General features: G+C 47.2%; 2 protein-coding genes across 2 annotated transcripts; both read right to left on the bottom strand.

The window, feature by feature from the left end:
- Positions 1-1,163: 1,163 nt before the first annotated feature.
- On the bottom strand, positions 1,164-11,748 carry crkl (v-crk avian sarcoma virus CT10 oncogene homolog-like). Its single transcript, XM_079734963.1, has 3 exons — positions 10,586-11,748; positions 9,065-9,533; positions 1,164-4,874 (listed from the first exon to the last, which is right to left on the bottom strand). The coding sequence occupies exons 1-3, from the start codon at positions 10,894-10,896 to the stop codon at positions 4,740-4,742; spliced, it is 915 nt and encodes a 304-aa protein (XP_079591089.1). The 5' UTR covers positions 10,897-11,748; the 3' UTR covers positions 1,164-4,739.
- Positions 11,749-14,072: 2,324 nt separating this feature from the next.
- ccdc74b (coiled-coil domain containing 74B) lies at positions 14,073-17,858 on the bottom strand (the record flags this gene model as incomplete). The annotated part of the gene is made up of 7 exons (XM_079735706.1): positions 14,073-14,422; positions 14,712-14,771; positions 14,872-14,972; positions 15,489-15,681; positions 16,440-16,575; positions 16,840-16,887; positions 17,477-17,858. The coding sequence occupies 7 exons, from the start codon at positions 17,856-17,858 to the stop codon at positions 14,224-14,226; spliced, it is 1,119 nt and encodes a 372-aa protein (XP_079591832.1). The 3' UTR covers positions 14,073-14,223.
- Positions 17,859-17,988: the final 130 nt, after the last annotated feature.

The raw sequence follows: 17,988 nt of genomic DNA, 5'->3' as shown, positions 1-17,988 counted from the left end.
TAAATTAAGACTAAAGTGTGTTTAGTCTTATACATTGAATCAGCTGCCTTAATCTTATACACATTTGTATAATGCGTTGTGCTAAACTCCATTGGCTAGTCATAGCAGAGAGGGATGCCACGTTAAATGCCATCCCTCGTTTAATGTCACCGCTATTGGACTCAGAGATCGGCCAAACATAGATCTGGTGGCATGGTGGGACGGCCAACTGTCCATGTACTTATTACCAATGCTTGCAGCCTACTATGTAACAGATTAAAAAAAAATGTAATCATAAATGACGTCACAAAGGCGTACATGCGTAGAAATACTTCATGTAATACTGCTGCTGTTAGTTGATTAATAATGTAATTTGATTATTTAATATTTTAAGTCATGGCTGGAAGTTTTAATCCATGTTTAAAAAAAATATGAAGTAGGGAATCCAGGGCACATATTTAGTCTGCTCTTTCCTGGACAGAATCATACAACACATCTGTTGATCAATTCAAACACCATCTGCTTTTAAAACTATGACACAGTCCTCAAGCATGAAGTCTGAATAGCAGTCCCAAGATGCACCTCAACCTTGTTCTGTTCTCCCTATCGCTGCTGAATAGCTGTTTAGGTTGTTGAATAGATCATGAGTAAAACACCTTTTGACCAGATTCTCTTTCATTTGGTAAGGATCTGGGAACTGGTTAGGAGGGGATTAGTGGTTGTGCCCAAAGGCACTGCGGTAGGACAGACCCCCAAATGACCCAAACAACCGGTGTCTTTTTCCCGTTCAACCCCCTCCCTCAAGATGTTTGAATACCGTGTGATGCACATCCATGTATCCACCTCATAAACCTCTCCGTACATCACCACGGCACTGCTGTGACTTCCAAAACTCGGCCTCCTCTCAAACCCCTTGTCCTTGGGAAAAGTTTTGACAGCCTCGTTCTGTAGGTCAACGAGAAAGCAGCTCTCTTTTCTTAGCACCTCATTAACATTCATTAATTGCTTCCTCCCTCCCGGGTGTCCTCCTGAATCATAACGAGCAGCCACAAAGCCTCCGACGCAGACCGGACCCTTTCATGCTCCAGATAGTCTGGCCCCGCACAGAGATATACATCACCTAGAATAGACACGTTGTTCCCGTACACAGGGAGAGCAGGAAGAACGGGCAGTAGAGAGCCGGATAAAGAAGTACATTTTATTAACTTTTTATGTACATTAAGGGGGTTCAATATCAGCACGGCTGTTAAACCATGGCAAATATTAACACATAGAAATGGTATAATAAGAAAATAAAAAGGCACAATTGTTTTTCCAATCTTAAGTAAAAGGACAACACAAACAAAAAAGGCTTTCTTAGAACATGAGTAAACAGCAGGAGTAATACTGTGGAGGGTGAAGCGTGTTGGAGGCAGTTCCAGCCCAGGGAGGAGGGGACCAGAGGAGGGTGTATTGCTCCGTCAGAACGGGTTCATAGGGGCCGGAGAGGACCAGAACCAGTACAGGTTGGTTTCACAGACCAGGCAGCATTGAAATAGATCAAAACGTTGGTAAGAAAAACAGAAAAAGCAGCATTGGGGAGAGGGCAATGTGATGGGGAGAGAGGGGGGGGGGGGGGGGGGGGGGGCATTTCCGAGTCCAAGACATCATGCAAGCATCAGGTAACCAGCAGGCATTTCTGTCCCTCTTGAGAAAATACTAAATGAAGTCACCCAGAGGGTCAGAGGTCGTGTTTTCAGAAACCGTCGACCCATCGTTTGTACATCAAGCAACAAAAGTCATTCAATAAGTGGCAACGAAAACGACAAAAAGAAAAAGGGAATTCGAGAGGTTGCACAGCTGCGTCGCTGAATGACTCTGAGAATGGGGGTCCCCTAGGGAGAGAGGGTTAAGGGAAAAGAGAGACCAAGGCAGTTGTGGAGCATCTTTACAGCAGACATGGTCAGAGCTCCCATTGTAGGGCACAGATCATCGCCAGCTCGGGGTCACCAGGGAGAACATCATCCTCCACACCGAACGCCAACGGTCCTCCCACACTGGGATCAGTTTACACCGCCCGCGCTCCCCTCCCAGCACACCAACGTAATGCTATCACAGATGGGATCAGGGGAACAAAGTAACGCTACCTAGACGACACACAGGAGGATTGCATGTGCAGGAGAGAGACGTTGCAAAAAAAAGAAGGATAAAAGGATAAAAAGATAAAAGGCTTTCACTGCTGAGTTCTGCTCCCACCCCACCACCATTGACCTGTATCCTCACTTGCTTGGGGGTGTGGGGGGAGAGGGTGCTTACTGCATCAAAATGCCTTTGGCCCCCCTCGTTAAATGGCCACCATGTTTTTAAATAACGGTGCTTAAAGGACTGCTGTGAAGCGATGCTTGTAGCAGCGGCTGCTATCGAGCCACGCAGGGATAAATCTCTTCCCGGTACGTAAGACCGCTGCAACATCGTACGGCTGGGTGTCCCAGACAGACACCAGGCACGTGCCGAGGGCAGCTTTAGAAACACCAATGTGTCCTGCAAATCATACGGCACCAACAACACAGTGAGATGAAGTCACACTGAGGTTAATGAGGACCGCTTGGCGAACAGGGCTGAGGTTGTGGGTTTGAGTCCATGTTCTATGGTTCCACTCAGTTTCCTAAGCCATAGCACACATTATACAGCCACATATATATTATATACATCTTTTATGTATACAAGGTTCAGTCAGTCAATCTGAACCGCAGACAAGGCCTGCTGATTACATACAACAGTGATGTAATCGTTTCAAGCCGTAACATTTTAGCAGGCTGTCTAGCCCTTGAAACAAAAGGCCCAGCGTTCGTACAGTAGGGTTGAGTCCCTCTCTTGTGCACAACAATACTCACATCCAAAACAAACCAAAAAAAACATACATCTGGAAAACAGGCTTTCAGAAGAATGTCTGACGTTTTTCAACTGTAACAAATCCGTGGAAAATTGAGGACAAAATACTAAATTAAAATCGATCGATTCCATGATGATATTGATAGTTAACACCACAGTAACACATTCTGCTTAACGAAAAACACACACACACACCGATGATTCTGTAACTGTAAAGGACGCTTTAAGGCAAAACGATAACAGACACTGGTCCAGCCTAGGACCAGGATGTGGGGTGCTGGGGGATAGGTAGGGGCACTAGGAAGAGGAGGGGGCACTGGGAAAAGGTGGGGGAACTGGGAAGGGGTGGGGGCACTGGGAAGGGGAGGAGGGGGTACTTGGAAGAGGAAGGGGCCCTTTGAAGAGGAAGGGGTACTGGGAAGAGGAAGGGGTTAGGGCTGGGCGATATATTGATATTTGAAATATATCGAATTTTTTTCAAACAAGACAATATCGTCAACATCGATATAGTTTAATTTGCGTTGAAAGTACAGCATATTTTATCCATCGCGATTCAATTCTGTGCTTCAGATTGATGAGGAGGTAGAAGAACCAGAGACATCTGAGACTCCGACAGTCAGGTTCTCGGTCGGGAGATATATTAATAATATAATTATTATTAATATATAGGCTAATAAGATTCATAATATTCCGGAGGCGCATACAGCTTTTGGCCGTGATACTATATTGTAATGTTCGGCAGTGTCTAGTCCATGGTTTATGCAACCATCAAACTGTATTCAATTCCGAACGGTAGGAATAGTAACGGTAAATCCAAACGGTAGGTAGGTAGGCTATAGTAATAACGGTAGCTCCACAGTAACTCCCCCCCCCCCCCCCATCAGCAAGGCAGGTTAACGAGCACAGCGACACAGCAGGCTGGAAATGAGAGCACAGCGGCGCCACCGATGTAGAATGACGAGTTGGAGCGCGGCAACGGCAACTATGTTGTTGCATCAATAAATATCGATATTTATCTTATATCGATATTCTGCTTGAAGATATCGAGAAGTGACTGTTGGTCCATAACGCCGAGCCCTAGAAGGGGCCACTGGGAAGAGGTGGGGGCACTGGGAAAGGGAGGAGGGGGCACTGGGAAGAGGAGGAGGGGGCACTGGGAAGAGGTGGGGGCACTGGGAAGGGGAGGAGGGGGCACTGGGAAGAGGTGGAGGGGGCACTGGGAAGAGGTGGGGGCACTGGGAAGGGGAGGAGGGGCCACTGGGAAGGGGAGGAGGGGCCACTGGGAAGGGGAGGAGTGGCCACTGGGAAGGGGAGAAGGGGCCACTGGGAAGAGGTGGGGGCACTGGGAAGGGGAGGAGGGGCCACTGGGAAGGGGAGGAGGGGGTACTGGGAAGATGAGGGGGCACTGGGAAGATGAGGGGGCACTGGGAAGATGAGGGGGCACTGGGAAGATGAGGGGGCACTGGGAAGGGGAGGAGGGGGCACTGGGAAGGGGAGGAGGGGGTACTGGGAAGATGAGGGGGCACTGGGAAGGGGAGGAGGGGCCACTGGGAAGATGAGGGGGCACTGGGAAGATGAGGGGGCACTGGGAAGATGAGGGGGCACTGGGAAGGGGAGGAGGGGGGACTGGGAAGAAGAAGGGGGACTGGGAAGAAGAAGGGGCACTGGGAACAGGTGGGCGCACTGGGAAGGGGAGGGGGGGATCCAGATAGTAGTCCAGAGCTGTAAACAGTCAGAAGCCTCGCAGGTTGCACAGGCGTGACAATAGAGGGGGTGCTCTCAGTGTGTAGCCCTAAGCAGGCAAGCGCGTAGTCGTAGGGACACTGTGGGGCGGGGCGGGGGTAGACAGCCAGCTAGATTGGCGGTGTTTCACACGCGGTGCTGTTGGCTCAGTCACTCTCGTCTGGATTCTGGGGGTCCATTATTTTGACATGGGTGAAGGGAAACAAGCCTCGCCTCCCATTCACCTCACCCTCCCATTGGCCGCTGATGTTCATCCGCATCACCTTGACGATGTCCCCCACCTGTGGAGAAACACAAAAAGCACACATTCAGGAACTAACCAACAACAATGAAAAAAAATAAAACAGTAAAAGAAAGGCACACCAAAACCCAAGCTCAGGGCTATTCCTAGGAAAGAGAAGGGTTATCAAGGGACATACTCTCCTTCGAGACCAAGGAGGTGGATAGCCCTAATTCAGCCTCCTGGAAGAGATTCCTGATTTACAAATTGGAAAGTTACGACAACCGTGGTATCTCGAAACAAGGACAGAATGTTAAAACGAGATAACCGAAAGTGTATTCATGCAAAGGCAGCATCTAGTCGTTAAAACAAACACCATATTATTCATAACACCTCGAACTGCTGGAGGTTTGTATAAAAATATCTAGATATGTGCCTCCGAGTCGAACAACCACGGCTCTACAGATGTTCAGCAAGGGGCCGAACGGCTTTACGACTTCGCTTAAAAGGTCCCATGACATGCCACCAGGTGTGGGCTGATTAGCCGTTACAAGCCGTTTTGGAAATCTGTCCCTTATGACATCACAGGTGGGGGTGTCCACCTAGATGTGTGCTAGATAGAACAGTCTACCAGGCTACCCAGTGGACTGTAGCAAACGTTGCTCATCTATCCGTCACACATCTAGGTGGACACGCCCACCTGTGATGTCAGAAGGGACAGCTTTCCAAAACGGCTTGTAACGGCTAATCAGCCCACACCTGGTGGCATGTCATGGGACCTTTAATAACATTGAACATTCAGAACCATACGCTCTCAATCCGGGTACAAAAAAAGAACAGTGAAATGTCATCATCAAGATAGTCAACAAGACTCCAAAATTAAAGCGTGGAAAGCCCCGTTTGAAAGTCACCGTTATCTATGATTAGTTATCCTTGGGCTCATGGATGGATTTGCATCGCAATCAACTTATCTAGAGTAGCCAGAGAAGCTGAAGGCGGTGATAAGCAACTACGTACTTCATCTGGTCACACATGGGACTACACTGATTTACAATTCGAAAGAAACCAAGACTCAAAACACAATGAAAAACAATGCATACGCGTTAAGAAGCTGCAAATCACAGCGCATTATAAGAACCATGTTGTTCAGGAGTACAGATCTAGTATCCCTACATGTATACTTCGGAGACCGTGGGTCAAACCAAGAACTTCTGGTGACTAGGGTGCGTTAACTTCCTCCAGCATCTTCTTTCTGGTCCCCCAAAAGACCGGCGAAAAACCTCATGCCGAGACCCTGCATAGCGGGTGTGAGCTCCAGGCTGGGCCCTGCTCACACCAAGAGGATTGGGACCAAGAGATGCTGGTGTCCCTGCCTGCCGTGAGAACATGTCAGAAACCGTATGCGTTGTAAGTGAGTAATTTCCAGCGTTTGGCCATCGAGGCCAAAGTTGGTATTTGTGTGGTAATCGATGGGAAATTCCATACTTGTGTGTGTGCGTCCATAATTAACAGTTTGACATCGCCTATCCTAAATGAGTACACATTAAGTTATTGCAGTCCTTTTATCTAATAAAATGAAGCAAAAAAGCTAGTGGCTACCAACTATCCTTAATAAAAGTGTGCTAAATGACAAAGATAAATAGATTACACTTTTGACACTTGGTAGTACACTTCTACACTCTGTACTGTCCCTCACAACCATAAAACCTCTAAGGTCATCTAAGCTGCACACTGTGGAGGATCCGGTCTGGGTTACCGCCTGCATGCATCTTGACAGGAAACCCACTACGGATGTTTCTAGTATCTACACATCACGTCTCAACAGTATCCACAAACCTAGTCACCTGGGACTCTTCGAGTTACCCAACACCAAGAACCAGTGAAATCCCCATCCAAAGCATTTTTCGCCAATCGACGGTGCACCTGCAGCATTCATCTGTCTATCCACCACCAGTTCACCCTTGAGTCAGCACAGGGCCATAATCCCAGGTCGTAAGCCAGACCTGCTGCCTGAATGAGTTCACACCAAACAACCATTTAGACTCAACACGTACAAACGACATGAGCTAATGCTGAACCATTTCGTTTACCGAATGAACGCTTCTGATCTTAAAAGAGCATTGCGCGATAAAAATGAATAGCAGACTACTTTAAGACTTGGTGGTTTTGCAAAAATTATATCCAATTGTATATCTTCTTTGTTTTTCCAAATTTATGCAATTAATTGATGAGGCTTATATTGGTTTTAAATAGCTTGACATCTCCAATTACCTCCATGTACTGGAACTGCAAAAAAGTGAAAAATGTTTGCTTCTATATATACTTGAAGGATCAGGTTCCATTTTTAACTAATCTTATGACGGACTTATTGAAAGAGCTGCACAATGTAGTTTCTCTTTACGGCTCGTAATAGATTCAAACTGAGAGGAAGTGAAAGCAAACTTGCAAAAGTCATGGCTACTGAAAAACCACGGCAATGCCAAATGCGTTATGCCAGGTACAGATATGAACATGACATGTTGGTTTATTGTGCAGCTTTGTGGAGTTCCTGGCATGCTTAGGACATTCCTGGAATCTTCCTGGAAGATTTTCACCAATGAGACTCGAGGCCAACCCAATTGAGTCTCAAAAGTCACATGACCGGAATCACTTGAGAGGACCGGTTTCAACCCAGTCTGATTCAAATCAAATTTGTTGAGTGTCGCAGGCAGTTGTGGTCACACACATTCACAGACACACACACACACACACACACACACACAACACTGGATATGGATGAAGCCCACTGACCAAAGGTTTGTTTAATCGCATGTCTCTTCTTTACTTCCTCTTTGTCAGTGTTTCAAAGCTGTTTTATAGAAAGGACGATAGCCGAATAATAAAATACCAGGATGGCCTCAGTTCTAAACAGATCTTTGAACCATGGAAGAATACCTCAAGCATGGAAGAATATTTCAAAGTTTTTAATCGGTCCAGTTCTGGCGGACTTGCTTCCGCTGGCTGCTGCAATATAATATGTTGTTGTAATGTATAGCAGCCAGGGTAAAGAATATGGGAGTGAAGATATGAAAAGTCTGTAGACCAAGACAAATGAAGAAGAAGAAGAAATGCAAGGCAAGCTGAAATAAACAAGTATGGATTTCTTGACTGGGAATCGACATAAAATCGGTAGCAATAGATGGGCAGGGATTATACTAAACTTAACAGCTTACTAGCCCTGATGGCTAAATCAATTTGTCAAATGAAAATTGTAATTGATATGATTTTCATACCATTGTCAATAATAACGGCATAACAGTTCCAGAGTATTTTGTTATTGTTTTGCATGTTATCCATAATAGTTAACTACCAAGACTCCCACAGAATAAATTCTGAGATCTGCCTCCCGATGGGCTTTTATACCAATGAACCAACACATTGATTAGGCATTATCCCAGTCCCACCACGAGGCTGCCACTGTCCTTTATTGGTAATCTATGGATGAGTTCACCAAACAGTACACTGCCAAGTCACCAGGCCAAACATTACTCAGCATTTCTTCACTCAGAAATAGCTGACTGCATTTTCCCTTTAGAGAGTCAACACAGGGTGATTAATAGACCCTGGATTCCATTCAAAACGGTAGCAGAGCACCACATCGCTGAGGAAAAGGGCAGCTTTGGAGGGAATGTTAATGTTATGGATAGGAGAGTTGTTTTGAAAGTGGGTTGCACGTAATAGTACATTATGCTAAGCCATAGCATAACATACCATATTACAATCTCATGTGGCTCCAACATAGTTCATCCAATATGGATGATTGGCTTGCAAGTCAAATTCAAATGCAACTTCCCCATTGTGATTGAAGAACACTTGCATTGATAATATCGGTCACATGAGTCACTTATAAAGCCCAACATGTGGCCATGCCTGTTAAACCTTATAGATCATATCTGAAAAGCTGTCTCAACAAACAGCAGAGCTGTACCTATAACTAAACCTCCAGCCCCTCTGTGAACCCACTCCATCTCTTCAGGTGTTGACATTGCATTCTCAGATTATTTAGAAAGCTTTACCTTAAATGTTTCCTAATATAATGTATCGTAATTTTCTTTACGTTATTCTAATTTTCATACTGTGGACAAGCCCTTAGGACTACAGATGCTAACTACCCTCTTGGCTAACTGACACATTTACAAAGAAGTGTGAACTAGTGTAAGTGTAGCCTGATGTGTACCGCCCCGTGGACCATAAACAACAAAGTGTGCGTACCTCTAGAGCCAGGGCCGTCTTGTCATAGGCACAGGGGACTCTCCTCTGGATGGCCTTGGCCATGACGGGCCCGTTGGCCAGGGACGGCCCCGGGGAGATCAGGGCGGCCGGGGCCCCTGGGGGCAGCGGGGTCGGGGTCTGGGGCTGGGCGTAGGCGTGGGCGTGCGAGGGCTCGGGGATGCCGTAGCTGTTGGAGTTGCGGGAGCCGTGCGGCGGCTGGCCTGGGTGCGGGGCCTGGCGGGCGAACTTCTCCACGTAGGGCACGGGGATCATGCCCACGCGGCCCTCCTTGCTCTTGGCGCTCCACCACTGCTCCTCCGGCTTCTCCAGGATGATCAGCAGCTCGCCCTTCTTGAAGGGCAGGTCCTCGGCGTCATGACCCAGGAAGTCGTACAGCGCCCGCACGTACTCCAGGTTGTCGTCCGGGGGGCCCATGGGCTGCACCGGGCCGGAGACGGGGCTGGCGTACCTGCAGCAGGGCCATCGTTACAGGGAGGAACAGGGGAAGACATGAGGAACAACACTAGCAACGATAGAATAAAGAGAGGGTCGCTCTTTAAAGCTTTTACTACCACCACTTCTAACAGTATTTTAATCAGACGGAAAATACCCTCCTAGTGTCAATGGTTGATTTCTTTACTCCTCCAGGATAAGGCTGAACGCCACTATGGGTTGTGCCATTAAGTATGGGTTATTCTTCTTGAATGCATTGCTGCTTCAGCATCATAATCCCTGGGCTCAGGGACAACCAAGTATCCTTAGGTGGCTCAGATTGTATGTCAAATTGCCAATCATGCAAGAGTCAGATTAGGTTAAGTTTTTGAACTATCAAGGGAAGCACCTCTGACTACAGTCACCACCTCCCCGTAACCTGATCTAGTAAAGCCTAGTGTGTATTCTCTACATGCGTGTGTATTAGTATGTATTCTCCAAATAAGCAATTCTAGGTCATAGTATTCCAAAGGAATCCTTTGGTTTGAATTTACAAACACACAGAAACGTCACATTTGTGTCAACTTGGAAGGAACTCTGACATTCAAATAAATAACAGTGAACCAAAATTATTTGCAACATGCAAACATTGTGTCTGTGGTGTGAACTGTTGTCCACGACTCCATGGTCTTGTTGTAAACAGAAAGACAAGATAAACAGATATTATTTCCATTACATATGTATTCGGGAGCACATGAACTCGCTCACTTGTCATATTACAAATCAGTTAGCTTTCATTACCACACCACACCTCCCTACAGACCGCCCAGAGCAGTGAGATATGTGGGAGGTGTTGGAGCGTGTTCCAGCCCCGGCATGCCAGCTACAATCGAACAATGCCGTTTGATTAAAGGCTTAATCAGAGCATAATTGCGGGAACTGTGGTAATATTAAATACGTAGCAATCCGGTTGATGATCATCCGGATGATCCTCATAGAGTAACTCACTGGGTCGTCATAATAAGATATGTAAGGTACAGGCAAGAGATTGAAGACATTAGCCAACACCTGAATGGAGCAGCCACTCACCTCGATGCTGGCTCTATCAACGTGGTGGTGTCCAGGTAGTGGATCTTATAGAACTCCAGAAGGGCGGCGAGGTGCTCGAACTCCTGGTCCCCTATCTTAAACCTCTTGCTCGACAAAGAGTTTATAATATAGTGGGACACTTTTGAATTCTCAGATACTGACAGCACGTAGTCACCCGGGCAGGTCGACGAATCCCTCACCAGGAACATACCATGTCTCTGTCCCTGTAATCTGTTCTGAGCCTCTTGTCGAGACACCGGTCCGAAATACCAGGCGGACCGATCGGACGAATCGAACCGTGCCGCGGACATGATTCTCTCTACTCGAAAATAATAAATAAACAAACTACAATAGAAATGACAAGTAGACTAACAGCTACACAATAAATTAAAAGCCTCGTGAATCCGCCGGGCTGGAGGAACAGAGCGATCTACCGGATCTTGAGATCCAGGGCAGGGCGGTCGGCGCTGACGTTCTCGAAAGGGTTTCTACCAAGAAGGTGCAGGATCCGGAGACCTCCACCGGACCAGGACCCGACGTTCAGGGTCAAGCTGCGACTAGCTGGCTCCAACTCTGGGACATAATGTGTCTCCCTTGTCTTGAGGCAATGGCGACGGGCGGTGCGAGTGGCCGACACTTGGACGAAAGACGCACATCCAGTGCGGTTCAGAGCAGCAAAGGATTCAAAACGACGGTTCCCCTTTTCGTTCCTTCTTCCGACAAAGTGAGCAGTTGTTAAAACTACTCCTCTGCCGCCCCGGTCACGTCTGAGAACGGAAAAGGTGAACCTACAGTGGCATCAAACCGGTTCCTCATAACGGCGCCATAATGCGGACGGCCACAGGTCGGACACACAGTTACAGTCGCTGGTCGATCCGAGTGTAAAACACGAGTCACGGAAGCGTCTCAGAGGTCCCCGTCTTGAGTCGGAGCAGACTTTTGGAAGCGGTAGCAGTAAAAAATGGCGGCCTGGAACACGTCTTCACATCAAATGCGTTAATAACAGTGACCCGCCGGCACATGCGTGCGACCTGGGAGGGTTACAAAACGAGCGCAGGGTTCGCGCGCACTCCGGTCACCGCTTTGTATGTATTTCCAGTTCGCGCAGGGCTGTGTTTTATACTTTCCCCGGTTCTCTGCGCAGCAGCCCCCCTCTCGCAAGCCGCTCGAGTGAGACTATGCGAGAGCGAAAAATGGCGACGGGAGGGCAGGTCTGCGCGCTCCCACTCACTAGCCGCACGTCACGGACTGCTCGAGGAGGCTGGCTCGAGCTCCCCGCCAGCCAGGTGACGAGTGTGGACGGAGAGAGGTCGACGGCGAGTCCCTCGTGGTCGTAACGGGGTTCATCGATACGACTCCAAATCCACATTTAAAGGTTTATAAATAATTTCAAACCTAGGTAACCTGATACAACCATATCGTCGGTGATACTTTATAAAAACATCCAGTCATTAGTAATTTATAAGCTTTTAGTTCATTAGAAAGCATTAATATACTAGATGATTCAATTGCTTTAATGTTATAATAATGCTTTGTTCATAATAAACTAAAGGCTTTAAATTACTGAAGTTATTGTATGGCGTTAACATATCTTCCATTTCCGTCGTATAGTTCCTGGAATCATATCGTCATGAAACGCAGTTTACGGCTCACAGTTCAGACGACTTATGATGATATGATTCTACTCTCCCGTTTTAGTCCAGGAGCTCTCGTCAATGAGTCTTGGGGTCTTTTATTGGAGACAAGGTGGGAGAAAGACAATAAATCCCTTTCTAATGACATATTCTTAACACAATCCCCCTGAATTAATATTGTGCTGAGATGTAAACAGCATATACAAACAAGGCTGTATTCAAAACAAGCAAGTCATAAAACATACTATTGTAGTGTATAGTCTATATTTCTTAGCAAACAATCAGAAAATCTTAATTCATCAGATCTGAGAGATCCCTGCCCCTTTTTTCGATTCACGCAATATTTCACACAACATGAACACTAGCACAAACAGGAGTCAGGGAGGGGCCTGGGTGGTGTGTTTACTTCTGCTTATGGCATAAAGAGGTAGTTCTCTCGGTCTACCAAACCAGTCACTGAGGCTCCAGTTCAGCCCCAGTAGACTGCAGCTGGCTGGCAGGACGCTGCCCGTTCCAGCAACACTCGCTGAATGCTAATAGACACTGAGCCACTGGTTGGAACTGGCTATAGTGCCGGCCAGTTCCCACATCGCCCTACAAAGGCTCTGTGATGCAACAAAGTGGCACGGCCAATGCTGGTGAATTATTCGTCCTAGGCCCTGACCACTGACAATGGACGCCGGGCGGCCTTATTGTGTGTGGATCTGCAGAGCTACTCTTCCCCCCATACAATGTAGCCGTGTAAGGCACGTTAAGCGGGAACACCAGGGCCATGATGGTTTTGTCTTATAGTATCTATTAAATGGCATTTGAGATGTTTCTTCTTCATGTTGTATATCTATGGTTTATTTAGAAACAATTATATGCCACGCAAGAGGAACATGTGAGGTCGTCCCGAATATGTGCAAAATAGAGTGAGTAACAAGGAAGCTTAAGCATAGAAGACTTGGCTGTACTCTTTCGTTAATAACAAAGTGGTGTATTTCTATTAACCACAGAAAATGCCACACAACAGTCTGCAGGCATGCCTCTTCATTGTGAAAGCAACTTCCTTCATAGGAACAGCCCCTGGTGGAGAAGGGCAGCATTTGCATAAAGTAGTCATCGTTGAGTGAGTCAAACTTGCATATATTCAAACAATGGGCCCTCTTCAATTACTTTCAAGTAGATCACTGACCTAGAGTTGAATAAAGTTTCTGTTGTCGTTTTAAGTGCTTTTTATGATCTTCATATATTTTCACAAGTTTTACATAGGTATGGCAATGTCATTGCCAATGTCATTAAAAATCCACAGTGAATGTGTATTAAATATAAAGCCTAAATGTAGCCAGACTTATGGATTTGTAGACTGGGTAGCCCCGCCCATTCTGCCTGCGATTTGAGTTCGCCCTGCACAAGGGTCTGGAGAAAAGCAATACATTTCTTTCTGCTTCCGATACGTTTTTGTGGGAGCTAATCACCAAGCTGGCTTTTCCCCTAGGCGCGCAATTGGCTGGTTTAACACAATGACGTCAGAGAAGCGACGGCAAGTAGCCAATCGCGTAGAGGGGCCTAGTTGAACTAGGCCCGTTGATCACGCCTCTTGTGCTGAAGAAAATGACGGCAGCTTCCCCAGACCAACTTGCAAGCTACGATTGAGCTTGGTCTGGCATTAGACAGAATAATGGAATTGGTCGGTTTGGGGACAGTGCTGTACATGAAGTTAGTTCTTCCACCACTAGAGGGCGCTGTGTGTTTGCATACTTTGCTAATATAATGAAAGCACATGCACGTATAAGAATCAAAGTCATGTTAAAGTTTATTCTACCGAGTGGATGTTTCAAACCATGGAGCCGCATACATGAGGACGCATTTGGGAGCTTTAGTCTGACCTCAGCTTCATGCCATAGTTCATTGTGAGTTCCTTGTTTGATGTTTGTACTTCGTCTGGTGGGATGGCCCTGAAGGGGCCCTGAGGGGGCCCTATGGGAGTTGTGAACACATCTTGAGACACCTGGAGCTGGCTCACTGCATGGTCCGTTTCAAGCGGCTCCTCTGCACCGCCTGGGCCCTCCTCTGTCTCTCTAGGATGGTGGAGCTCAGACTCTGATGCTTCAGCGCCGGGAGGATCACTGCGTCCGCCTCCCTGGGCTGAGTGGGCCTGGGGCTGGGGAGAGGGAGGACACAGGACGTGTGGAAGACCCAATAGTAGCTCCAACCACAGGGGATTAGAATGAGAGTAATTCACATGCCTTTCGATCGGTCACCCTATGAAAGCTTTACTACACGTGACCACGTGTCTGATTTGACATGCATAGAACACTAATGCGGAACATGAGCTAGGTTTAGACAGTCGTGACACAGGTTAGTTTTACCTTCCAGGTTGTACAGGTTGTAATTTAATTTAAAAAACGAGACCTTCCCAAACAAAGATTGATGATTGAAAGATTGCTTGCTTAGATTAGTGTAAAATAGAACTAATACTAAATCAAATGTAAAGTTTGTCCACCTACGTTTTTTTTGGGAGCTGTTTATGTGCGAGCGGTGGAAACCTCTCTGTCGCCGAAGTCTTGCTGTAAAGTACAAAAAAAGAAGGATAATAATACTGGACTACTACTGCTAATGCATGCCTCTGCCATGTTAACCATATGATAGGGTTCTGTGTCGTCCTACCGGGGCCCGTCTCCAAGGAAAGCCTTGGTCAGAATGTAGTTCTCTGGGCTGATCTTCTTGTTGAACACAATGTCTCTCAGAACGGCTTTAATGCGTATAATCTAGAAAAACACCAACTATTATTAAATTACATCATCAAATCTCTAAAGCTTGATTAGAATTGAACAATGTTTTTGTTTCTGGCAAAGGTTTCAACACAGATACAAAATCTTTGCACACCAACAAGCTCTAGTGATCGCGTCTAAATAGTATTAGGTGAACGCTCTACCAGTGGGATTCAATCCCACAACCCTGGTAGTGTACGCGCCACGCTCTACTAGAAGGAATCGCACCCCTTACCCTTGTAGTGTACGTGCCAAGCTCTACTAGTGGGATTCAAACCCCTGACCCTGGTCTTGTCCCAGCCACATTCTCCCAGTGGGATTCAAACCCCTGACCCTGGTCTTGTCCCAGCCACATTCTCCCAGTGGGATTCAAACCCCTGACCCTGGTCTTGTCCCAGCCACATTCTCCCAGTGGGATTCAAACCCCTGACCCTGGTCTTGTCCCAGCCACATTCTCCCAGTGGGATTCAAACCCCTGACCCTGGCAGTGTTCATGCCGGCCTGGTCCCTTACCTCTTGAGACTGCAGACTGTTGGTGTTGTAGAGCTGTCTGATGATGACCTCACACTCCGGCAGGGTGGGGGCCCTGGGGTGGTGCACCGGGCTGCTATGGATACGCAGCGGCTGGAGGGAGGTGATGAGCCCCCCGAGCAACCCCGGGCCACGCTCCTGGGGCCCCGCTGCTCGGGCTTCAGGGCCGGCGGCGCTGCTGGGTTCAGCGGACGGGGAGGGAGTCACAGACTGGGTTAATGTGGGAGCCGGGACACGGCTTACCTTTCAAACCGTTTTCATTTAATTCAATGTAATGATTGGTACGTCCAAGTATGATGATAGGTAGTGATACATCAAGGCTCCAAATGTTAAATGGTTCCCTGGTCTCAACCATTCTAATATAAAAAGTTCTGTTCATTTTACCTCTCAGGCTATAACTTTACCAATATTGTTGTTACCAATAAATGACTATTTTGCTATATATATATATATATATATAAAATATTGCCATTAACCGAAATTATATATATATTTGTACATGCTATTATGTATATAACATCAGTATATAACCCCTGATTTATACAATTTTGTGCTCATCATACAAATTCATACCTCGCCAACCAGCCATCAGTGTGACCAGATTACATTTAGATGTTTGTATGTTAATGTGTACGTTACACATTCAATGTTTTGTTTGTTTAAATTTGATTCTCAAATTAGTATAAACGGTTACTGTTCTCAAAAGGTGGCGCACATCCAAAATGTTCCACCTACGCAAATGCAGATGGGTGGATAGATAGTGGCTCCCCTTAAGTCTTTTGAGTGGTTTGGTTACCTTTCACCTTAAAATTCCGCATCAGCTCATTTCCGTGCGGGTAGTGTAACTTTAACGGACTGCATGTTGGCAATTGAAGTTACACTGGAGAACAACAGTATGGGAGCAGATGGGTGGGCTGGAGACCCGTACCATACCTGGCTGTGTGCTGGGGGTCCTGGTAGGGGCAGTGGGCCGCCTGCAGGGGCCGCTCCAGGTAGAGCCCTCTGTTGGCATCACCTCCCTGGGTAGGGGGCCGGACCCCCCGCTGACTTGGATGTGTCGAGGCTGCACCTACAGGAGACAAGATAGGATACATGCTGGCTGTGGTCAGTATGGTATTATTAGCGTGTGATGGCTGCATATGGTCCAGCGAATGGAACTACTGCGGAGACAACTTGTCAAAGAATCAATTGCTCAGGAATGGATTCATTGACACAATAATTAATCTCACACTTTACAAGTACAATGTGTGTGTGTGTGTGTGTGTGTGTGTGTGTGTGTGTGTGTGTGTGTGAGTGAGTGAGTGAGTGAGTGAGTGGAAGGATTGCAACTTACTTTTTCGGCTTAATTTTGGAGGATCCATTATCAGTTTATACTGCAAATCTGAAAACCAAAAGAAAATCCGGAGGAGTACAAAATGTCGGTCCTGTCCTCTTCCCAGTTATTAGCAAAATAACCATTGAACCACACTGTCAGCCGGCTGCTGAGATGACGTCAGCAAGAGACACGTTACGGGATTCCTTTTCAACTTGTGTGAGACAACTCTTGGTGGGGGGTCCATTGGGGAGACATGAACATGGTGGCACTGCTCGGTAAAGCGACACTGGAGCAGCGCCGATTACCCCCTACAGAGAGGCATCATTCACCATCCGCTTTCCTCCCCCCTTCACAACCTTGGCGTTGCCATGCAACCACGAGATGTAACAACCGCGTCTCAGTTTTCAGCGGCTCATCCTCGGGAGTCAATCGGGTCATTGGGACAGGACCACATACTATTAGAACTGTTGTTTGAATTAATATCATTGAATTAGTCAAATGAAATGTCACTCTAGTCTTCCAAATCTGCGCTCTCCTTAAATTATAACATGTGCACGAATACCTTATTTATCCAAAAAAAGAATAAGAAAAGAAAAGTTTAAAATCTTGATATTAAACACATTATTATACATTACAACACCCACACACCCCTCACCTTTATTCTCTCGCTTGAGGTCGTCTATCTCAGCATGCAGCTTGTTTAGCGTATCCCCGTGTTGCTGCTGCAGGAACGTGATGTTCCTCTGGAGCGACGCTACGCGGGTGTTCGCCACCATGTCCCCAGGGGAGCGGCCCCTGTCCCCGGGGGTGCGGCCCCTCTCTCCGCCTCCCCCGGCCGCCCGCACCGCCACCATGACCCCGGGGGAGCGGCCCCTCTCTCCGCCTCCCCCGGCCGCCCGCACCGCCTCGGGGTCTGCTCGGATCAGGGGCTGCAGGGGTTTCGGTGGTCGTGAATTTGAAACGCCAGATTTGTCCAGAAAGCCGACTCGCGTCCAGTGCGGCAGGTTCCTGACCGGCGGGAGGTGGCGGCTCGACATCCGCTGTGCTGAGCGGACAGCGAACTATTTTAGACTGGAGCTTATCGATGCTAACGTTAGCCTCGCACCTCCCGGTCAGCCTCACACATCAGCTCATATTTGGCCTTACGGCGACTTGACGAAACAAAGT

This window comes from Pollachius pollachius (assembly GCF_949987615.1).
Source record: "Pollachius pollachius genome assembly, chromosome: 4".
NCBI lineage: Eukaryota > Metazoa > Chordata > Actinopteri > Gadiformes > Gadidae > Pollachius > Pollachius pollachius.
The sequence above is the reverse complement of the archived record's forward strand: the minus strand, read 5'-3'. Positions and strand labels throughout refer to the sequence as shown.

Coding starts and splice junctions, on each gene's coding strand:
- crkl (XM_079734963.1), bottom strand. CDS start 10,896: ATGTCCGCGGCACGGTTCGATTCGTCCGATCGGTCCGCCTGGTATTTC. Junction 9,534..10,585: donor TTGATAGAGCCAGCATCGAG/GTGAGTGGCTGC, acceptor GCCCTGCTGCAG/GTACGCCAGCCCCGTCTCCG. Junction 4,875..9,064: donor AGACGGCCCTGGCTCTAGAG/GTACGCACACTT, acceptor GTTTCTCCACAG/GTGGGGGACATCGTCAAGGT.